This window comes from Rhamphochromis longiceps, linkage group LG9, assembly GCF_057381845.1.
Source record: "Rhamphochromis longiceps isolate RC_006_pf linkage group LG9, R_longiceps_female_GT1.1, whole genome shotgun sequence".
Classification (NCBI taxonomy): domain Eukaryota; kingdom Metazoa; phylum Chordata; class Actinopteri; order Cichliformes; family Cichlidae; genus Rhamphochromis; species Rhamphochromis longiceps.
Genome location: NC_140565.1, coordinates 9,251,327 through 9,275,264, shown reverse-complemented (window position 1 = coordinate 9,275,264; position 23,938 = coordinate 9,251,327). Strand labels below are relative to the sequence as shown.

Here is a 23,938-nt window from a genome sequence, read left to right as displayed (position 1 = left end):
CAAACCTGGTACCATACACCATTAAACAACATCCCCACATATTTGCCTTCACAATCCAGCCATCCAGGTGCTTAAGGAAGCAGGTTTTGGCTTGGCTGTTATATACACATTGTTATTATCATGTTGTAGCCTGTTTCCTGCACAGAATGTCTTTTAGGTGCATTCATCGTATGGTAAGGTATGGAGGAGGATACAGTGCAGGTCGTGTCTGAGTTAAATGTGTATTTTCAGCTGTTCGAGGCTACCTATTTGTTCTTTTCGGGGCTCTTTATTCTCAGTGCATCCCTGAGCTCCACTGGAGCAGAATGGTAGCAAACTTAAATCTGATAAGAATCAAATCCCTCAAACGGTGAGGAAATCCAATCATTCACTCTCGCTCCCCCTGATTGAATTGTCTTGTTTCCTGATCACTCTCTGCAGCCAGGAGGAACATTCTGACTTGCTGCTTATCAAATATTAATGGCAGCATTTGATGAAAGGCAGACAGAGGAGAGCGGAGGGGTGCTGGGCAGGTCATGCTTTTTAATACCATCGATCCTGCCGGTACACTTGGGTAAAGATTTTATGTTTAATCTCAGCGCAGTGAGAGGACACGCCGCAGCTGTGGACAGCATCTTGTGATCTGTATTGGCTGTTTTCGACAGACAAATCAGCCCAGTATTATCTATTGTTAGATTTACATTAAAAATGTCTTTTCTTAAGCACTAACACATGTGATCCCACTTGGATTTTGTAAATATATGGCCAGCAACTATTGTTTTTCCTTAAAAAAAATCCTGGTTATATTTGCCAGTGAATGTTGAACAATAGCAATTAAACTCCAGAGTTTCCTTGGGTGTATCCTTCTATGCATAAAGAATAACAGTGACCTCAGGTTTCTGGGACCCGTTAAGATTAATGTTAAAGCTGCTGACCTTCCACCCTGTCCTTCTCTCTCAAACACACTGCAGGAGCAGAACTCTGTGTTCCCCTCAGCGCTTCACATCTTTCATCCCAAGGACCGATGGTTTTTCCAGATACATTCTGGGTACGGGCACAGCAGGGGCGAACCTTCAGCCCAGCCAAAGGCACTCAGCACCAGTGATAACTGTAACAAAGATTTAGGGGACACAGTATCTGTCAGTATATATGCTGTGATCAGCAGAAATTCTAGTCATTATGTTCCATATGCTTCAATTTTGTTACTTTTTAATGTAATACCCATCTGTGTACACTTGAGGGAGCCATCAGCTAGGAGTACTCTTTTGTCCTCTTTTGTAAGTACATTTAAATAGTTTGTAAGTAATCTTAAATACTGCATAAACTTCATGTATTGTACAGGAAATAAATAAATACATTGTATGTATATTTAATCAGTGCATAAGTCATTTGAAGTGGTGCCTAAATTCTGCTATTCTGCTGTACTTTTCAAGGCACAGGCCATATTATCTTACTGCCAGGTGACTTTACAGAAAATGTGAAACTCTGTGCACTCTTTTCGAAAGTTGTGTTGAACAGTGATTGTTAAAGTTAGACTTGGCCGCATCATTTATGATGTAAGATGAGGAAATATTGCTCATGTTCACTGCAAAACTACCACAAAACTGCACACTACTTGAAATTACTTCACAGTATTTAAATTTACTTAAAGTATAAATATTTCTTATTACGCATTATTACACTTTATTATTCAAGTGTGCCCATCTTTAAGTATTTGTAGGTAAATTAATTATATTGTAATTTCAAATGAAATATGTTAAAATTCCATTTAATTACAGTTTAATTATGCTCTTGATCAGTGGCTGTATTATAAAGTGTTACCTTAATTTATCCCAAAAAACATGAATAAGTTGCCTCTTAAATTTTTAGCAATAAATTGAACATGTAGCATCCTTTGCTACAAATGTAGCAAAGGATGTAGCAAAAAAACAAATGCTACAAATTGAACAAACTGTTATTTAATTAATTTTTTTTTTTTTTGTCCAAAGGTTCAATAAACACTCCAGCTTTAAACAAATAGTTGGGTTTTATGCGTCATCATGGTAGGGGAAATGAGAGAACATACACATTTGTTTTTCATCAATTTTTTTTCCAGTTTCTGTTTACTACAGTGCATGTAAGCCATGCTCTTTTCTGTCTTGATCCCTCTTTTCCAACAGCTGAATGTGCGTCAGACAGTTAGCGGGACAGTGAAGCTGCTTTTACTTTGTGTTTGTGTCTCACAGGGAACAGGAGAGCAGTGAGTAAGGTGTTGGGTGTAGTCTCAGCGCACAAAGTGAAGATGAGCTGACCTCCCAAAAACAGGAGCCATCATTGTCTCGCTGGAGACAGAGGGGCATATTGTTCTGATTGTGTAAAATCTCACGGCTGCCTGGGGACTGGTCTCTTTGTGCTCTGTACTCACAACAGGCGTAAGGCTTTTGTAAGTCAGAGATGCTTTATAATAACAAATATTTGGAAGTGCTACAGTGGACACGCCCAATCAAATGTTCTTAAAGACCTAAACGAAGAACAGTGGGAGGTTTCCAAGCTAAGTTTTTCTCAAGTTCAGAGTTCAGATTACCAGTGGAAAAGGAAAAGGGTCCATTTGCAGTCCTAAAGTTTTCTTTTAAACTCCAAATAACCACATTGACGAAATGATTAATAGAGTCATCATGAATACCAAATGAAACCCATCGAAGGCTTCACTGTGAAACAAAACCCACAGACTCACGGCTGTACCTGCGGCAGATTTAACACCAGCATATTTGACTCACTGCTGTGGAACAGAACATTTCATAATAAACAGTCTGCTAGCAGCGCCTACTGTAAGGAGGAGCTGCAGTACATGCACCCACAGATAGCATGCCATTGCACTTTCCCAGTGTTTCCATTGTGCACTTTATTTCTCCCAGAATCCTCTGCAGGGACTGCTTCCCCCAACCTAAAATTCCTCATCAGACAGTCTTTCCAGCCAGCACCAGTATCTGCCACTTTACATGGCTAAAGGCTTATTATTTACACACTGGTGAAATGTTTGAAATCAAGAAATCTTTTTAGGTGATTCCTTTGATTAGCTTTTTATTTTTCGAGACAACAGCAGTAGCAAACGAAAAGAAGAAAAAGCCACTTTCACATTTCAATGTTTCATTGCAGCAGATGTTACTAAATGCTCACAGTAGCACAAAAAGGCACAAAAGGGGACATCATGATAATACACACGTTTCACAGCAAGTCTAATGGTCCAGTGTGGTGTACGGTATTTTCAGGTAGGGAGTAGTTTTAGTAGCTATTAGTTTTTTGTCTTTCAAAATAAATATATCTGTAAAACAAGCTATTTTGGGATAATCAGTGAAAACAGAAGTAATTAATTTTTTCCTTTTCTTTCAGTACAATAACGTGGTTTTATAACTGAAAATGAACAGCATGCCTACAGCTCTGGGAATTCGGGGGAAAAACATGCACATTTCACGTTTCCAGAGAGCAGCTGATTCAGTTGAAGGCAGCACTTTACATTCGGCGTCACTGGAGGGCAGCAAGACTTCAGAGTACAGTGCTGGTGCAGAGAATACAGCACAGCGGGAAGGAGGAACAATACAGTGCTGAGAAAAGTTTGCTTTCAGCGTCATCACCATTTTAATAGAAAATCAGAACTGCTAATGAACGAGTGCATAAAAATCTAAGAAAAGCTTAAAGCACAAACATGAATTCTCACTTGAAAAAAAAATCCACACTGACTGGATATTAATTCATTTGATATTATAAAGGTTAAAAAAAAAAAAGGCAGTAATTGCAATCAATTTTTATGTTACCGTGCATCCAGAAAGTGTTCACAGAGCTTCACTTCTTCCACATTTTGTCATGTCACCTAAAAAGTCTACACACAATTCCCCATAATGACAAAGTAAAAGAAACGTTTGCTTGAAATTCTTAAATATTTATTAAAACTAAAAGACAAAAACATGACATGTATATAAGGATTGGCAGCCTTTGCTCGATACTTTGTTGAAGCATCTTTGGAAGCAATCACAGCTCCCTTAGGTTGGAGCGGTGCACAGCTGTTCTCATAACTCTCCAGAGATGAGAGTTTGGGCTCTGTCCCGAAGCCACTCCTGTGTTGTCTTGGCTGTGTGCTTGCAGTTGCTGTCCTGTTTGAAGATTAACCTTCGCCCCAGTCTGAGGTCCAGAGCGCTCAGGAGCAGGTTATCGTCAAGGCAGCATTCATCTTTACCTGATTAGTCTCCCAGTTCCTGCTGTCAAAAAACATCCTCACAGCATGAAGCTGCCGCCACCTTGCTTCACTGTGGGGTGGCATTGATCGACTGATGTCCAGCTCTTGGTTCAGTCTTTGTTTCATCGCACCATCCTTCAGGTGCCTTTTGGCAAACTGCAGGCAGGCTGTCATGTGCCACACAAGCCTGACTGGTGGAGTGCCGCAGAAATGCTTGTCCAGAGCAATGCTCGAGTGACCATCTGGTTTTTGGACACCTCCCTGACTAAGGCCCTTTTATCCCAATCGCTCAGATGTTGGAACAAATACGGAAAAAGTGAAGCACTGTGAATACTTTCCAGACACACTATGTAAACACAACATTGTAATGTGAATTATTTGAACTGTAGGATTCAGAATGCATCATTTTACATTAAGAGTTAAGAATCCCTTTGATGTTGGTCTGATGAACCCTCCCCTCCCCGTGGTCGCAGTCAGGGTGCGGTACTCTGTAGCTAGGTGAGATATGAGGCTCGGAGCTCTTGTTGTCATCATCAAAAAAACCACAAGAGGACGAAGATCAAGAGCTATCCATTTCCACAAAGGCTGGCCCCTCAGCGACAGCGACACATAATCAAGAGCAACGCAGCTGATTTACTGTAGGAGACTCTTGACCTCCACGTGAATTCACCTGGGGAGTTGAAAAAAAAAGGGTCACATTTCATGTTATCATAATTTCTGTGATTGATATGTGTCGGAGCAGTTTGCTAGTTTCTGGCACACGTTAACCTGAGCTTTGATCAAAGGGAAACCAAAGCTGAGCGCAGATAACCTGAAGGGCAGCACACAGTCCTCCTTTGCAGGGCTCCGCTGTGCTCTATTTCTAGTGTCAGCCCATGTTAAGGTTTATATTCCTTCTAAGCTCTGCGAGGCCCTGAAATAGAGTGACAAGCTGTCTCCATAAATACAGAGCCCCTATGGGAGAACATAATTGCTTTGTGATCTTATATCGGCCTTCACGGTGTCCTTCACTGCTGTGGAGGAATCCTTTTCTGTCGTCTACGTGTGGTAACAGCGACTTAGTGAGATTACTGCCTTTCATTTAGGCCCGACTCTCTTGTTCAAAAAGGTCGCCCAGAGGCTGCTCGTGTCTGCTTTGACCCCGGGGACCCTGACACAGTAAATAAAGTCAGTCAGGTGGGGTGGGGCCTGCCTTTGTTTATAAAAGGGGTAAAAGCATCATGGGGAGAAAGAAAAAAACAAACAACAGGTGGGCTGCCCTCTTTTAGATTGTTTCAGGGATTGGATTAGCTCAAAGACAGTTAGGGCTTGAGTTCACTGTCATTCCTGACTTGCTAAATTCAGAGATTTGCTGAATTCTTGTCAGTTTGCATCACCGGACCAGTGCTGCAAAGGAGATGCGGCTTGATGGTATGATTAAAAAAATCATGGCAAATAAGAGTCTAAGGTGTCCGGTGAATGTAATGCCATTATAGATTCTTCTCAGGGTGACAGGGCAGTCACGTGGTAAAATATCAACCCAAGCAGTTGTTGCTTCTAACAGTATTAAAGTCAGACCCACTCGGATCTTTTCTCCTGCCCATCGTCGCCCGTCTGCAGCTCTGCGCTGCAGCCAACCTCAACAAGTGTATACTGGCCCACCTTTCTGGTACAGATTGCTGTTGCTGTGGAAATATCTCCCACTGGGGCACATGGCCCCACAGAGGGAAAACCAAGGTCACGTCTGGGTGGGGGTGGAGGTTTGAGTCGGCCCCGTTTGCTAACACGAATAGATCTGGGCGTCCCCATGGGCTCCAAGGGACAGAGAGCCACCTCGCTGCCGGCCCTTTCTGGAGCCTCCTCCTGGGAGACCGAGTCGGCATTGTTACCGTTGGTGGTGCAGCCCATCGGGCCGAGAGAACGAGGAAGAGAGTAGCGCTCCATGGAGGGAGGTTCTTGAGCTAAATCACGTTTCCCTACTCCACAAGACCCCTTGCTGCCTCTCCTCTTCAGGAAACCCCCCTTTTGCCCGTCTTGTGCTTCCTGCTCTTGGTCGTTGCCCCTGGACGCTCCTCCCGCTGAAAGGAAGCATTGCTCCTCTTCTAGTATTTTCTCAACCATCATCTTCCTCTTGCTCTTCTGTCTCACCAAGCGCTTGACGGTGCAGATAAAATCCAGCACATTCAGGAAAAAGGACAGAGCGGCCACGCCGAGCATAAAGTTGAGCATCACAGTCTTCTCAGTGGGCCTGGAGATGTAGCAGTCCACCTGAGTAGTGCACGGAGCATGCTGGCAAAGAAACCTCCTGGGGATGTAGAAACCAAACAGATAGTAGTGAGCTGCTCCAAAGCCTGCTTCCAGCAGAGTCCTGAACATCAGATGGAGGATGTAGGCTCCACTGAAGGACCGGGCCCACCCTCGCTGCTCTACCGCGAGAGGCAACTTGTTGGACGGCTCCTGTCGGATTCTGAACAGCTGAAAGGCTTTGGTTTGTTTCTGGGAGTTCAGCTCCACCGTGAGGGCGTTGGACACCTTATGGACCACGTAGATGACAAAGAGGATGTAAGGGATGCACACGGTGACAAGCTGCACCAGCCAGAAGCGGAAGAGTGAAACAGGAGAAAACAGATCGTAGCACACGTTGGCGCAGCCAGGCTGGATGGTGTTGCACACAAATCTCTCCTGCTCATCCTGGTAGAGAGGATAACCGGCGAAGAGGAGGATCAGGACACGGAGGAAGATCATCACGACGAGCCACACCTTTCCTGTGGGGAAGAAAAGGAAAACAAATTAATGTGATTATTCAATCAGCCTAAAAAAACTGAGATTACCCCTCATGATCTTTAGTTTAACTGCAATATCTAAAGCCATAAATAACAATTTAAAACAAAACTAGAGGCAACTCACCCATTAAAGTGATGCTGTGATTGACAGAGATAAAAAGCACCTCTGAGGCACTTGATCCCGCCATGTCTGTTATGCTCAAGGGCCTCCAAAATCGTCAGGTCCTCCAGTTTCGGACCAAAGGCTAAAATCATTAAGCCAGCACTCCACTTCCTATCCACTTCTTGTCTCTCCTCTAGCCTTTCCACAAAGGATCACGTAGGCTCCCAGGTGGGCAGCATGACACTCCAATTCTCTCACCCAGTCCCTGCGGGTAAAACTGTATCAGATTCATCTGAATCACCCAAGCTTCTGAAAGGCTGAGTGAAGTTAGCACACCACCTTACCTCTTCCTCCGTCCCCTGCAGACAACCGTCTGTCCTCAGACAACAGAAGACAGGCGTGAGCCCCATTGTCGATCTATTCTTAACCCACTCGCAAAAGCTCACCGCTGTCCTGGCATTGCAAAGATATTTTGGTGCTGTTGGTTGTCTTTACAGGAGAGGAACAAGCCTCCCGGCTTACTCATGCTAAACTACTGTATTAGGTTCTTCACCACAATGGTAGGCATGCTCGAACAGGCCGCTCCATAAAAATATAAGAAGCTACTGAGGCATTTTACAATGACAAATAAAGATAACGTGCAGATATGCAGACAGTGGATTTGCTCTCGTGAAACATAAGGAGGTTGTAAACTGCATTTTCCCACAGCTGATAGCAGTTTATGGCTGTTAAGGATTTACTGGAAGCTCGCATAATACGGCTAGGAAATACAGCCATGTTTAATCATTTGTCTTAAAGACAGCACAGGTGTATGTATGCTATATATGTATATACACACATATATATGTATATAGACCATGAGAGAGAGAGACTGACTCTCTCCTGTACAGAGCACAGATTCCCCATGACGTTAGTTTGCTGAGGGCACACATGGGTAAAGACAGTTGGCTTGGCTCATAATTACTACAGATCAGTGATCATTAGCACGTCCACGCTTGCCCACACACACAAAAAATCCCACTCAGAAGTCTGTTATGACTGATTTTATTTTGCCCGTGATGACCTTTTCAAGACAGCATAAGAAATTTGTGCAGCTGCTCCGGTTGAGTTCAAAGCAACAGCTAACGGCACAGTTTTAGCAGTAAAAGAGCCTCAACTGCTACCCTCTCTCTCCCTCCCAGAGGAGTGGCGTGGACCACAATCTGTATTTGATTTAAAGTAGAATGTGGCATCCACTCTGATTGGTTTCTATAAAAGGGGTAACCCAGGGGTAGGCAACTCCAGGCCTCGAGTGCCGGCATCCTCACTCACGTGATATCTAAAACCTGCAGGACACCGGCACTCGAGGCCTGGAGTTGCCTACCCCTGCTTTAGAAGAAAGAATGACAGGCAAAACATTTTTAAAGTCATTTCATAGTTTGATTTAAAACAAACAAACAAAAAAAAGCTAACGCTTTTCACATCAAACTCTCAAACTCACTACATTAAAATATGAGGCCATAATGGCATAATATCCCCAGGAAAGCTTTCCATCCTCCCCATTAGACTGTGGCTTTGGTAGATGCATTTTCCATTCAAGCCAACAATCGTTTTCGTTTCAAACTTGGCTGCTCCTCACTTATCTAATTACTTGGAAAAGTTCCCACCTAAATAATTACCTGAACATCCACCTGATCCACAGCCGTCTCCCATCTCCTAGGAAATGATGCATGAGACGTTTGTGTTTGCTTCCAATGAACACGAGTGACAAACTTTCCAAAAGATTATAAAAAGGCTTGGGATATAGCATTGAATATGAACATACAGGGTGAGAAATTTCTAATTTGATAAAACACGTAATGCTTGTCCTGTGGGATCAGTGTCTTCATCTTAAAGCTGTTTTTATATTGACAAAAGATCAAATGTCACTGTGAAACGTTTAACCCTTGTATGGTGTTCGGGTCTGTGAGACCCGTGTTCAGTTTTTTTCAAAAGAAAAATTAAACAATTAATTATTTTTTCACGTGTAAATGTGTTGTGTCTTTCCACTCACTCCACTTGATTATAACTGATTTATTTATAACATTTTATATAAAAGAAAAACGAGAAGCACATTAATTCATAAATGTGATCTAACAAAGGTAAAGGGAAAAAATTAACCATGTTTGCTGTTCATATGTCTTGTAATTGGGATGAAGTAAACATCTGTTGAGTAATTTAACATAAAATTGTTTGATAGTGTTAATTTGGAAAGCCAAAACTCTAGCGGGTCCACCAGACCCATGAACACTGGCTGAGTAACAAAAATACGAACACCACACAAGGGTTAAGTAGCGATGAACCCTACTGAGAATTCTTTCAGCACCTTTAATGATATTGTCTAATGATGTCACTCCTCATTGCAGATCAGAGCAAATTTTACATCTCCATTCCGGACAAAGTTTAGCTTTTCTGACTCTTCATTCAAAGTATTTGACCAAACTTTAATCCAAATGATCTGAAATGTTTGAGCAGTTTGCAAAAAGGCAGCAGAGACACCAGGAAGAACACTGCAAGCTCCAGAAACACCCCTGCTAGGTTTGAGGTGGATCAGATGAACAGGAGTCGAGATAGCAGAGGAAAAGGCAAACAGATGGACGTACAGAGATTTCTCTAATTATTAGCAAGATCTAACTGGCTTGGGGAACATTAAAACTATTGGTAACACTGTAACAGGACTAATCTATCCTGTTGTACCAAATTTTACAGTTGCTTCAGTTCATCAACGTTTTCCGGCATTAATTTATCCCCCGCTCTCTTGTGTGTGATTCCTGTTTCAGTCAGGCTGACGACTTTGAATCTTTTCTTTTTCAGCTATTCTGTCTCGATTTAGTGCTGTGCATGGGATCGTTGTCCTGTTCCAGGAGCCAATTTGGGCCAAGCTTTACCTGTCAGATAAATGGCTCACATTTGACTCTAGAATACTTTGGTACACAGAGGAGTTTGTGGTCGACTCAATGAAGTACTCAGGTCCAAAATCATCACATCACCACGGTGTTTGACCGTTATTAGGCATTTGTCTTGATATGCCATGCTTAGTTTTCACCAAAAGTTGAGCTCTCTATTAGGAGAAAAACATCTCCAGTTCTAGGTTTGTTCAGATGTAACTTTGCAACTCAAACCTGTGTTGCCACGGTCTTTTCAGGGAGACGTTTTCTCCTTCCATACAAAATGTACTTTTTCTTTCTCTAGTTGTACAAGTGCACTAGAGTTCAACATGTTTCTCTGTGCATCACATGGTCTGGCCTTGGGGTGATTTTGTTGGAACGCCTCTCATGGGAAGGTTGAGGCATTGTGTAGATGTTTCAGACCAGCAAACTGCCAAAACTTCTGCTTGTGTACTTGAGTTTTTCACAGACTCCTGTTTTTTATAGAACTTTCTCAACTTGTAAAGTGATGTTGTTCCTATTCACTTATTACTTCAGCTTGATGGTGTTCACAACAGCGGTTCGAACAGTGCTTTTAATAAAAGCTAACAGCACTTCTTCATTGAAATGACCTGGATAGTTACCACAGCAGCAATTAAAACACAAATCTTTTGACTTTTGTTGCCATGATGCCAGGTCTCTCTTGGAAATGAGATTTTTAATCTCAATGAGATTTTTACCTGGATAAATAAAGGACTAATAAAATAATAAAATAAAAACAAATCGAGGCCAGTATGAAGGACTGAATGTGTCCCTCAGTGACTGAATGGCAGAATGTAATCTTTGTATTAGCACTTGCTGTAAGCCATTTAAATGGTACACTGTGTGAGCGCAACACACATCACTTGTACATTATAGTACATATCAAAATATTGTCTTATTGTGAAAAACACTTGAGTTAACAAGGTGAAAGAGAAGGAGGTCTAAGATCTTGGAGTGTGTTTCTTTCACTGATTATTAAATCGATTATGATGAAGTGAGACAAAGAAAAAACACACCATGAACTGCAAGGTTGGAAATTTTAATTCTTGCAAAGTTTTTTTCCTAAAATGGGAGCAGGTTTGTTTTTTTTGTTTTTAAATCATAGTTGAAAACATACAGAGAAAAGTTTGGCAACTCAGAACAGGAACAAATGAGTGACTCAATGAAGAGGAAATAATACACTGACATTTACAACAGAATACAGTACAAGTTGTTGAAATTATCCATCAACAAGAAGAACAAAAGTGTCACAGCTGCAGCAGTTTACTGCCATCATGATCAAAGCTGTATTTGTCAAATTTGAAAAATGTCATATTGGAGAGGAAGAAAAAACATTAGAGAAAAAAGTAAAACTCTATGCAGAGGTAGAGCTCAGTGCACAAGGCTATGACACACACACACACACATGCACACGCACACAAACACACAAAACCGGTCTTTGCTATCAGAGGGAGGGGGTACGTTCTCCACATCAGGATTCACCACTGTCAGCCACGCGGCTTCTTTCTGCGTGCAGAGAAAACCACACTGGGCGGTATGTACACACACATACAATAAATAGGATATACAATCTTTCAATATCTCACAACAGCTACTCCAGCATCGTAACTTCCCCCAAAGATGCATTTTGCACTTTTTATTTACCAATCATTCAAAGCGCCACATGCACACACAAAAAAAGCACTTCTCTAAGATCAGACACCACATCAGAGCTTCCTTCATTTTTTCCTCCATGACTTTGGTACAGTTCTGCCGCTCTGCACGCCTGCAGGCCAGACTGATTTTCTGGTAGCTTAGAAAAGCAAAGTAACATAAATCACACTCCTGGAGGCTACCGATGAAATGCACAAGAACAAACCGATGTCACATTTGAAATCAGAACGCGTTTTCCCCCTGATCTTTTTATTTCATTAAAAAGAAATAAAAGTAAGTCCTTAGATTTTTTTTAGATTACATCAAGATTGTGTCTATTCACCGATTTAGATTTAGAGTCTGGTTGATTGTAAGGCAAACAGCCGGTCACATGAAGTTCATTTTTATCCTATCCTCATACACCTAGAACAGCAACTGAACTCAAATCTGTAGACTGGCCTTTTTTCTGTTTTTAAAGGAAAAAACTCAAGGGGAAAAAAAAGGAGGAGGAGGAAGAATCAGGAAGGGAGCCGTTTATGAAAATACTGTTTATGACAGTTTTACTAATGTTTCTGTGAGGCTGGCAAAATGCTGCAAAAGGTTATCAGATGACTGTTGATGTAAGCGAATAATATTGTATAAAAAAGACATTTTGAACGCCAGTGCTTAACACCACCAATCAGTCGTAAAAGAAAAACGTGCTTCCATTTATTCGTTAGATGGACAGCGTGCCCAATCAGGACCCAAAATAAACTTTTTAACTCACCAGCTACGAGTGAGAAGTGGAAAAGTCGTCAAGAGGGAATTTTCTCACAGAATCGCCAATTAGTTGGTGTAGACATGAAAAGTGTTACAACTTGGAGCTGAGCATTTGGACTGACACCAACTTCCTTTTCCCCATACACTTCTGTGCAACTGGACTCCTTTTTGCTACGAGACGAAATGCCCCCTGCTGGCTATGAGATAAAATGCAGGTTTAAGGCACAAAGTCCATCTTTTAAATACAGTCTGAATAAATCTTTTTTTGTGGGTTTAACTTTTTTAAATCTTTAAGTCCAATTTAAAAAAAACAAATTCATGTGGAAATTGATACAAATTAAATTTGAGCCAAAGACAACAGGAGGGTTAGTGATGCGTGTTAACAGAATAAGTCTGCCAAATATGAATTCTCAGTTCAGACATTATTATTATTTAACGACATACTGAGTGATATTTTTGACTCACCTGATGACCTTTTACAACATCTTGCCAATTTTACAGCATCAGAGGAAACAAACATCCTTATTTTATCAAAAACACATGAGTAGGGTAACGTTTCACAGAGAAGACTTACAAACACAAAAAAATCATAATAATAATAATAAAATGAAATTGAATTGTCATGTGTTATCTCCATACCACACACATTATGTCACATTAAAAAAAATGGCATTTTCAGCATTGTGAAATTGTTGACAAGAGACCAAAAAATCTTAAGTGGTGTTTCCTATTTAAATCGTAAAACTTGACTCTCTTCTTTGCTTGATTTGTCATAGAAACACATATTTAGACATATTTGCCCCTCCCCATTTACAGTATAAACTGACCCATATAAATATTCTAACCTTATTCTTTTTGTATTTTTTTTAACATTATGACCTCAGTTTACAGATTTTTGCACACGATGGTGCTGTATTTACACTGTACAAAGACAATTTAGCAAAATGTATACAATCTATCATTTTGTAAGCAGTGTTTCAATCATCGCTCGAAGCTTTTTCATTCGTTTCAGTCTGTGACGACCCTGAAGGTTCATGCTTTTAGTTGGCATTTTAATGTCAATGTTTTCGCTTGTGCTGTTACTTTGTAAGTTGGAAGAACCGTACAAAACGCTAGAGGAAAAAAAAATACTTCAGACTTATTTGTTCTTTTTTTTTTCTCCAGCAGAGAGGGGAGAAGTGTTTAACTAGCTTATTACAGGCACCACAGGTCAGGGCAATGGCAGTGAATAAAGTACAACAGAAGCTCTACAGTATGTCTCGTTTCTGTCTTCCAGTAAATCTCCTCCCATGTGTGCGTGCTTTGTTATATTTAATCACAACAACAAAGCGATGCATGAATATTGCTTTATCTGAATGGTTGCTGGGTGGCCGTACTGTCAGAGATACTATTCTGCAACTGGATGCCTACAAGGTGAATAAGTACCCTTGAGCTAAAAACGGACTTGTCTCGTTGAATGTCAGTTATCCTGATGAAAACTTCAGTCAAATGGTCCCCATCTGAGACAATGCTCAGCGGATTCTGTTTGTCAAGGAGGGCTGAGGATATGTAGTCCACGTATCAACTGTACTGCTAAGCTAACTGTGAAATGTCTTTCTTTTGTATGCGCTTGTCTCTGCGAACAGAGGGAGCTGCTGTGTGGGAATGGAAAAGAACAAAAACACCCAACAAAACACAAACTAACTGAGAAATTGAAGTAAAGTCTGAAATGTGTCTATAAGCTGTCAAACGATCATCTCATGCTTCAGCTAACGTACTGACTGAACCAGAAGATTAAAATCAAAGGAATGTACACGGCGTCCCCTCCAGCAGCTGTACAAGCACTTGAGCATTGGAGGGAATTATGAAGCGCCGCTGCCGCTGTTACGTCCTGTATTCTGCTTTTTAAGCGTGTTCCTATTTTCATTTCTGGACTTCACACAAGTCTCTCCACTTCTGTATTTCCACCTGGCTGCTTATCTTCTGAAGTTAGGTGGTCTTCATTCCAACAGCGTTCAGTTTGGTTCAGCTTAGCTCCGTTTGGTTTGGTGCAGGCAGGAAACAGGACTTCTTTTATGTACAACAACCAGTCTGGATGCAATAACATTTGTAATAGTGCCAGATTGTTGAAGGGGCGTGTGTATGTGTGAGGAGATTCCAGACTGACACTGATCCACACGACTGCTGCCCACCTGGTCTGCCTGCATACTAGGCAGAAATACAGTACAGGTCTATGATGCATTCCTCTGCAGACAGCCAGTGTTAGGAAATGATGGCCGGACACCACCGCACCACTGTTAGGTTGTCTGCGCTCACCGAGCGCTTCTTGGCTAGTTTCCTCAAGTCTTTGTACTTGTCATCACACAGCCGTGAGATGGCCTGCAAGTCAAACAAAAGAGCAAGTGAGATGGAGCCGGGGGTGCCTTCCTATGTTTTAGTTGGAGTGACTACAGAACATCTTTGCCTGTGTGTGTGTACCAAACACATAGTGTGTTATGTGTAAGTAGTGGTTACGACACCACAAGTCTGAGATGGGCTCACACACCAAACGCGCTTAGAAACATTTCATTTAAACTGTGCTTTGTGCAGTTCAGGTGAGAAAGTGACAATAATGACCTCTCGATCACACCAGAGTTTCTCTCTTATTGTCCTGCTCAACTCAGGTGGGAATGGGAATTTTTTCAAAATCACAAAGACACGTGGGTTCACTTTTAGCAGTCTTTTAAGTAAACTGCTTTTTCTTTTGGGGGTTATTTTTGGACATTAAATAACTAGATTAATGTTGAGGAATGGTCTCATCTCCAAATAAATTAATCAACCAATTCCACTCGTCACATGGAGACGTCTCACCTTCAGCCAGCTTGATGTTTAAAACTCTAAAACTAAATGGAATGCAGCCGTTATTAACACTGGTATACCTGCTGTAAAAAGTTTGTTTTGCTCCAACAGATCAAGCAATGGCATCAATGAATGAAACACTAACAGCAGTAAGGCTGCAGGACAGGAAGGAAGAGAGCGAAGCTACCTGCACAGCAGCACGTCCCTGCATCCTGTCCTTCACCCGGCAGGAGATCAACATTTATGTTTTTGTAATGATCAGAAGCTCGTCAAAATACCAACTACCCAAATTACCTTGGTTTTTCTATTCCAGGCTGAAATAAATTGATATTTTTCCTCTTTTTTTTCTTGTTTTACCTGAGCTCCAAAAACATAAACCTATCTCTAGTACTTCAGCGCGCTTCTCACCTCTAGTTTTTGCGCCTTGTCCCTGCTGAGAGGCTCCAGGGGGAAGCTGAGGTTATTGGCCTCAGCAAGCGAGCGCAGGTCAAAGTAATACTTGGCGTAGACGCTGGACGGCACGTTGATGTTGAACTGCAGCAATTCCAGGAACTGACGCTCCAGCTCATTCCTTTTTCCATAAAAAAGAAAGAGAAAACGTGTGAGTTAGTTAATTAGTCTTATGCTATTTAAATAAAGGTTAGTTTGATTGGTAAAGCCAACATCTCACAGAGTGGCGTAGGCTGCACTGAGCCTACGCCACCAAACATAAGCCTCTTCTTTATGATAAAAGGGAATGCTATCTAAGCAAGGAACACTGAGCGTTATGTGTAAGAAAGAATTAATCCCACATGAAAGTGCTATTGTCATGCAGTGCCTGTGCTCAGCAGCTCTGTGATCCTCGGTGCAGCGTGATGACAGACGCTTTCATCTGTTACTCTTCAGTTGTGACCAAATCCTTCTGCACTGTAACCACTAGCCATCTCTTCTTCCTACCCTTTGTTGCTCACACACATATTTTCACAGCCACGCAGCAACAGACGGGCTAAATTTAGGCTCTGCTGTAGCCAAACTCTGCCTAATAGTGCTGCTTTTTCCTCATCTTTCCTCATTCAGCCTGTTTTCATCTGTTTCTTTTTGTGTTGCTCTGCTCCTCAGTGTTCTCCCAAGACGTTTCTACTGTTCAGTCAGTGGGTGGAACGTGAAATTTAGCAGGCTAGGTTCCAGAACATGGCTTTGAACAGACTCAAATTGACCTTCTGAGGAAATCTCTGGTCAAATCAAGAGCCACAGTCCGGTAAATTGCCATATGGGAGCACAGCAGATGTGCATACTGTGCTGCACTCACTGGAGAGAATCCTGAACAGGTGGATTACGCTCATTGCCCTGTGAATCTGAGCTCAAGGACAAGAATAGACATCCACTGATGCAGAAAAGTGTGAAAGCAGGAGGGGTGAGAGGTGGCGTCTACAGCACCGAGTCCCTCCTCAGAATAATCCACACAAGTGGATTTGAGGTTGACGTGGTAAATAAGACTGAGTTTTCTGACCTCATGCTTCAGAGGCATCTTCCCCGTTTTGCTCCAAATGCACCACAATCTAAGATTAAGCATTAAAATGAAGCTGACATTTTTGCCCTGCAAACCCAGAAAACTGTGAATCTCTCACTGTCAACTAGTTAGAAACTAACAAACCATAATGTTTTTAAGGCTTAATGACGTGATACCATTACAGGGAGTGCAGAATTATTAGGCAAGTTGTATTTTTGAGGAATAATGTTATTATTGAACAACAACCATGTTCTCAATGAACCCAAAAAACTCATTAATATCAAAGCTGAATGTTTTTGGAAGTAGTTTTTAGTTTGTTTTTAGTTTTAGCTATTTTAGGGGGATATCTGTGTGTGCAGGTGACTATTACTGTGCATAATTATTAGGCAACTTAACAAAAAACAAATATATACCCATTTCAATTATTTATTTTTACCAGTGACACCAATATAACATCTCCACATTCACAAATATACATTTCTGACATTCAAAAACAAAACAAAAACAAATCAGCGACCAATATAACCACCTTTCTTTGCAAGGACACTCAAAAGCCTGCCATCCATGGATTCTGTCAGTGTTTTGATCTGTTCACCATCAACATTGCGTGCAGCAGCAACCACAGCCTCCCAGACACTGTTCAGAGAGGTGTACTGTTTTCCCTCCTTGTAAATCTCACATTTGATGATGGACCACAGGTTCTCAATGGGGTTCAGATCAGGTGAACAAGGAGGCCATGTCATTAGTTTTTCTTCTTTTATACCCGTTCTTGCCAGCCACGCTGTGGAGTACTTGGACGCATGTGATGGAGCATTGTCCTGCATGAAAATCATGTTTTTCTTGAAGGATGCAGACTTCTTCCTGTACCACTGCTTGAAGAAGGTGTCTTCCAGAAACTGGCAGTAGGACTGGGAGTTGAGCTTGACTCCATCCTCGACCCGAAAAGGCCCCACAAGCTCATCTTTGATGATACCAGCCCAAACCAGTACTCCACTTGCTGGCGTCTGAGTCGGACTGGAGCTCTCTGCCCTTTACCAATCCAGCCACGGGCCCATCCATCTGGCCCATCAAGACTCACTCTCATTTCATCAGTCCATAAAACCTTAGAAAAACCAGTCTTGAGATATTTCTTGGCCCAGTCTTGACGTTTCAGCTTGTGTGTCTTGTTCAGTGGTGGTCGTCTTTCAGCCTTTCTTACCTTGGCCATGTCTCTGAGTATTGCACACCTTGTGCTTTTGGGCACTCCAGTGATGTTGCAGCTCTGAAATATGGCCAAACTGGTGGCAAGTGGCATCTTGGCAGCTGCACGCTTGACTTTTCTCAGTTCATGGGCAGTTATTTTGCGCCTTGGTTTTTCCACACGCTTCTTGCGACCCTGTTGACTATTTTGAATGAAACGCTTGATTGTTCGATGATCACGCTTCAGAAGCTTTGCAATTTTGAGACTGCTGCATCCCTCTGCAAGATATCTCACTATTTTTGACTTTTCTGAGCCTGTCAAGTCCTTCTTTTGACCCATTTTGCCAAAGGAAAGGACGTTGCCTAATAATTATGCACACCTGATATAGGGTGTTGATGTCATTAGACCACACCCCTTCTCATTACAGAGATGCACGTCACCTAATATGCTTAATTGGTAGTAGGCTTTCGAGCCTATACAGCTTGGAGTAAGACAACATGCATGAAGAGGATGATGTGGACAAAATACTCATTTGCCTAATAATTCTGCACTCCCTGTATTACCATTTTATGGGGAAAGAGACAAGAGGAACTAATGTAATCTGAAGTCCCTCAGACACTCTAAGCTCAAGAACAAAATAAAATAATAATAATAATAATGTATACTTCATCGTCACAAGAAATTCTTCTCTGCATTTAACCCATTCACTCAGTGAAGCAGTGGGCAGCCACCAATCTAGCGCCTGGGGAGCAGTGTGTGGGGACGGTATCTTGCTCAGGGGTACCTCAGGGTAGCCGTTAAGTGGATTCCAACCCCTGACCTTCCAATCATGGGGCGACCACTCTACCTACTGAGCTATCCCTGCTCAGATCAAAGGCATTAGACGAAATGGTCAGAGACTCTCCCGTCAAAGACTCTTAGCAGCTCTTGAAAACAGGCTGACCACACAAAGCCCGACTATTCTCAGGACAGAAAGACAAGTGCTGCTGTATCTGCCATCACCCCACTCAGCAACCATGAGTCAAAGAGGAAGCATTTATTTACATGGCTGACACTCTGCCAGGGTCATGGCTGTGTGGCATTTTAGGAGCCAGCAAACAGCTGATGGCACCAACCTTTGAGAATTGTGGCTCTGAGGAAGAAAGATGGGGGGGGGGGGGGGGGGGGGAGTGCTGCGATAATAAATTTTTAGCTGCTACTTTAGTAAATTCTTGACAAATTCTGGATGATTTTTTCTGCTGATTGCTGCATTGATTAATCAGTAAAACAATCTGCAGCATTATCGGTGATAAAAATAACTGGTAGTCCTCGTTTCAGGGCCATTGTGCTCCAAAGATGTGACCTAAACCTAAACATGCGCCTGACGTACAGACTCCTGCTGGAAATGTTTCACACTGAACATTCGGAGGAATATGCTACAGTATGTTCTGAAATGCTAATGTTATTGAAATCATCATATGGTATAGTCAGTCATGTGATTCTGCACCTCCCACACAAGGACACTGGTTTCTCTTTGAGAGAAGCTGTTGTCATGGAAATAGTCCAGACATTTCCCAGTCATAAGATCACAGAGAAGAACAGCGTCCGGGGAAAACAAAAAGGACTAAATAGCTTTGATTTCAGCTGCTGCCATCAGTTAATAATGTTTTATTTCTCTTAGTAACAAATCAAGTGTTTTAGCTGATTTATTCCATGCAAATGGTTAAACAATAAACTGTTTCTATGTTCTTAAACAACCATGTAATGAAAATAAAATGCCAGGCTTTAGCTTCTATCGCCAACTCAGCTGTTTTAGTGCAGAAATAACAGCAGATGTCTTCTGCAACTGACCTGAGTCTATAGGGATATAGCTCTACGCTGCTGATGTCAATAAACTGACTCACATGTCCTCCACAGTGATATCCTTGAGAATTTGGCAGTAGTCGACGTTCCAAACCGCCTGGTCGTCCCAGACTTTGGAAGCCAGGAGGATGGCTCCCAACACGATCCGCTTCCAATTGGCCGGGCAAATGTCGATCTCTGCGTAGGTCAGGAGCCTCTCCAAATACACCTTAGACAAAGGGATTTGTCACAAGTAAGCATCTTGAAATAAAACAGTTATTTTAGCACAAAAACAAAACTGAAAAACTCTCAATTTTGCCTTTTGTTTAACAGCTGGCATCGACTAGCATTAACAGCATCAAGTCAGTTTCACACGACTAAAACATCCTACACGCAGGGTCAAAAGAGTCAGATTGCTAAACTGCTATCGCTCTGTGTTTTCCTTCACCCACGGTGTAACGCTAACATAAGGTACAAAACATAAGCAAGTAAACACCACGTTAATAATCATATCGAGCCTTTGTGTCCTCGGGGTTTCCTGTGTTTAATTACCCTCTGTTCTCCCTGCCTCTGTTTATCTGAAGGGTTAGTTTGCTGCTTTACAGTTTTGCAGTCTCCTGCCTACTCCACCTCCATGATGTCAGAGGCTGATGAAATCCAGCTTCCCCGGAGCTCCCTCGTGAAATATTCATGCCAATCGAACCCCTGCACCGTCTCCTTCTCTCTCCTTCGAAATAATTCCCACAGTCTACACGGCAGAAAGCGCACAGAACACACAGACACCTGATCCTCACAAGCCAAAGCATTTGTGCAGATGTTAAATCTTCTGATCCACTCATCATCATTTTGTTACAGTACAAGAGAGAAGGTCTTCTGTTAGATTCATGGACTGAACTGTGAAAGCTCGAACAGTTAGTGCACAAAGCCCACATTCAGCTCCCTTTTAAAAATGATGTAAAGTGAAAGATTTAAAAGTACACAAGCTTAGATTTGTCTCTTCTTACTTACTTTCTTTGCATTTTAATAGCCATACCATTTTCAGGATGTATACCCTGAGGTACATCGTAATAAATATTTCAGTTTTCAGACTAACAAGGATGGCAGGTTGTGAAATGGAAATTAATAAGTTCTTTTATGCCACTTTGCAGCCCAGTTTGTCACAGCTCAGGTGGTTAATTAGACAAGTCGTGCTCAGTGGGGCGTCCTTCCTGAAGACAATACCAGCCTGTTTCTGCTGTGGCCCAAAACTGGCAGCAGGTGACAAACATCGAGAAATGAAAGAAGACTACATCCTGGCATAGCTGCTTCAATTTCAGGAGGCTTGTCTGATAATAAAACACAGTAACTTCATCTACTACAATAAGTTTGTCTGGTTTTTCTGTCCCTCAACAGGAAATCTGATTCGTCTTCCCAGAGGATGACATGCTCACTCTCTGGGTCTCTTTCTTTTCCATCCTCTCTCTCCTCACCTGTGATGTAATAACTTGGGGAAAGCAAGACGCCCAGCTTTCATCTCAACTCCCCTGTCTAAATTTAGCTGTGTCAGCTAAGCTACACCAATAACCACCAGCCAACAGCCCCATTCAATTACTGACAGCATGGCAGAGTTTACACTGGAGAGCTGCAGGAGGCACGCCGTGTGCCAGGCTCTGTATGCAACTATCGCTCTCGTCCACCTGAACATGGACAAAGACGTAGACGCAGCACGTCACAGTGACTGCTTTCCAGTTACTCTCTGGAAAAGCAGAAACACCCACACAGTTAACACATTTGTCCATCTGTCAGGAAGCAGAGAAACCTAATACCAGGCCCCTGGGCTAGCCACATTAACAATGCACTTTGCTGGCCTCTAGAGACCCACGTGTTAGCCAGAGTGACAAAGTGTAGAAAGAAATGTTTCTGGGCAGATGAGCGGAGAAGGGAGATGGCACTAACTGTGCCATCAAATCAAACATAAGGATAAACTATTGAACTGCTTAAGGCTTTAGTACAGAGAGAGAAAAAGAGATGATGTGATATGATATGTGAGGACAGAGAAGAAACGAAAAGCACAGGTGAGCACACAGGATGTCATAAGTCACGGGGAGAGAGCCCACTGTATGCCAAAGCACCAATTATATTCTAATTATACACTTGCTACAGGCGCAGGCAGACCTCATACTGAAGTAATTCTGAGTGGAGACTAAACGGATTAAACCGCCACAAATCTGTTACTGAACTTTCAGCTCTGTCTCGTGGCTTCGTTTGTGCAACATTCTCCAGAAGGACAAACAGGCTGTTTCATATCACACAAAGAAGAAGAGTAAAAAATAAAGAGAGCCAACAATCTAAGGACAGCAGAAAACAAGACAAGCAGAAGCAATACTCCCTCCTAGTGTCAGCACTGAATTACTAGGACTCACAGTCCTAATTCTCCTAATTCCTATCTGTCTCCCACGCTCTCGCGCTCCTTGATGATGTTAACTCTGTGTGGAGTCATGCTTCGAGTTGCTGAAGGGTCTCTTAATTAGGTTGTAACCGCGAGCTCTGGACACCCTTGTCTTCCTCCAATACAAACAGGAACTTCTAATCACTTGAAAGTATATTTTTTTCCTTCCTTGCTGTTGTTTTTTTCTTTAAAGAAAACAAAAAGTTTGCATTTCATTTTGTTTATAACTGCATCAATGCAGAAATAATCACATTCACAGAGTGTGGCTGTACTCAGTGGTGGGAAGGCTTTTATAATCCACTTCCACTCAGGGCCAGCTGGATTGGAAAAGCTCTTAATGTGATCGTCCCTCCAAGCAAACATGTAAATGGAGTCAAAAAGCCCTTTTCCATTAGTACCTGCTCAGGTTGGCTCGGCACAGCTCAATGCAACTTTTAGCGTTTTCCCGTAGTACCTGATACCAGGTGCTCTTTTATTACCTACTCGGCCACAGTTCCAAGCGATCCAAAAATGTGACATGCATGCCACCAACTGGCTACTCAGTCTCCTTTACAAAATCAAAACCGCCATTCTTGAAACCTGGCAACAAGGGAAATGACTGCACAAAAACAACACCACGGTCCCCGAGTCTGACCGAGCAGCAGGTGTAACATCGCCCCGACGTCCTCCTTTATTGTGGCGTTTGTGTCACATCCAAATGATGTCACGGGACGTTCTGTCGCGTTGCTGTAATGACCCAACCCACATTAGGTGCTTGTAATGGAAAACGAGTCGAAGCGAGTCGTGCGTCCAGCCGATCTGAGTAAGTGCGAATAGAAAAGGGCTAAAAGTGTGCAGGGACTGCGTTTCACGGCTGAACTGTTTACTCACCAAAGTGACGATGGCACACTCGGCAGTGAGCTGCGCGGCACTGAACAGCGTCCTGACGAAGCGGTAGATCTGCTTCTGCTCAGGGTCGTGTTTGTCATAATCAGCAGGAACCTCGGACTTCTGCGACAAACACCAGAAAAGATAAGAATGAAATGAAATCAGATCGTTTCCCAAAGTGGAATCACAAACTGCTGCTCGATACATCAGCTTATTTCTGAATGCAGAGGTTTAGTGGTGTTGGACATGGGGCGTAAAACAAAGGGGTTATGTAAAATCTGAAACTGAAATTGTTGAGCAAATATTCATTTTAAAACACGTCTGAATGATCCAGATGGCTCCTGAGATTACACATCTCGCCACTGTGTGATCCATGTGTGCTTATGCGCCGTTTATCAGCTCATGCAATTAGTCTTCCTGATGAATCCTGACAGCTCTATAGTTTGTGTGTAATGGAAATTCATCTTCGGCTGCGGCCTTACTGAGAGTGGGTGAAGCTTCTCATCGAAAATATCTAACAACATTCTTCCGTCGATGTCTCTGGAATTAAAAAGAGGAAAAGAAATCAAAAATAGATGCATCATTTCATTGATAAGTCATTTATATGAATGAATCTGCACTTCAACCAGCTGCCCTATATGGGATTCTTACCACTTTCAGTTTATAGAAACACGTTTTATCCTAAAGCTTCCGTGTTTTTTTAAAAATATGAGATCTGTCAAGTCATGTCAATCCAACAAATTCTATTAACAACACAAAAATGTGTTCCAGGCTGCATCTTTGCGAGCAGAAATGTGAGTCACTTAAGCTGCTACATAAAACAGCCTGTTCTTCTCTGCTTTGTGGTTTATTTAAAAATGTCTCCATGCAAGCGTTATTTAGTGTCTCCACAGCCTTTAGTAAGAACACATCCCTTTGCAAAAGGATGTCAAGCTTAGCTGGATATCAAAGTATCTAAAGAGTA

At 42.2% G+C, this 23,938-nt stretch overlaps 2 protein-coding genes across 3 annotated transcripts in view; both read right to left on the bottom strand.

The window, feature by feature from the left end:
• Positions 1-3,031: 3,031 nt before the first annotated feature.
• On the bottom strand, positions 3,032-7,419 carry gjd4 (gap junction protein delta 4). Its single transcript, XM_085417747.1, has 3 exons — positions 7,399-7,419; positions 7,076-7,319; positions 3,032-6,933 (listed from the first exon to the last, which is right to left on the bottom strand). The coding sequence occupies exons 2-3, from the start codon at positions 7,137-7,139 to the stop codon at positions 5,741-5,743; spliced, it is 1,257 nt and encodes a 418-aa protein (XP_085273873.1). The 5' UTR covers positions 7,140-7,319; positions 7,399-7,419; the 3' UTR covers positions 3,032-5,740.
• Positions 7,420-10,999: 3,580 nt separating this feature from the next.
• Positions 11,000-23,938, bottom strand: part of ccny (cyclin Y) — a 45,930-nt gene continuing 32,991 nt past the window's right edge. For both annotated transcript variants that reach the window (XM_085418162.1, XM_085418163.1), the window contains 5 exons: positions 23,457-23,514; positions 22,978-23,097; positions 19,742-19,908; positions 15,598-15,760; positions 11,000-14,730 (listed from right to left, as the gene is read on the bottom strand). In XM_085418162.1, coding sequence (XP_085274288.1) covers positions 14,614-14,730; positions 15,598-15,760; positions 19,742-19,908; positions 22,978-23,097; positions 23,457-23,514 — 625 coding nt within the window. In that variant the 3' untranslated portion in view covers positions 11,000-14,613. The remainder of the gene's footprint in view (positions 14,731-15,597; positions 15,761-19,741; positions 19,909-22,977; positions 23,098-23,456; positions 23,515-23,938) is intronic.

Bases quoted from the DNA above. Each gene is read 5' to 3' on its own strand.
- gjd4 (XM_085417747.1), bottom strand. From the start codon at position 7,139: ATGGCGGGATCAAGTGCCTCAGAGGTGCTTTTTATCTCTGTCAATCAC. The intron at 6,934-7,075 runs GTGAGTTGCCTC...TCTTCCCCACAG, and splicing joins TCACAGCATCACTTTAATGG to GAAAGGTGTGGCTCGTCGTG.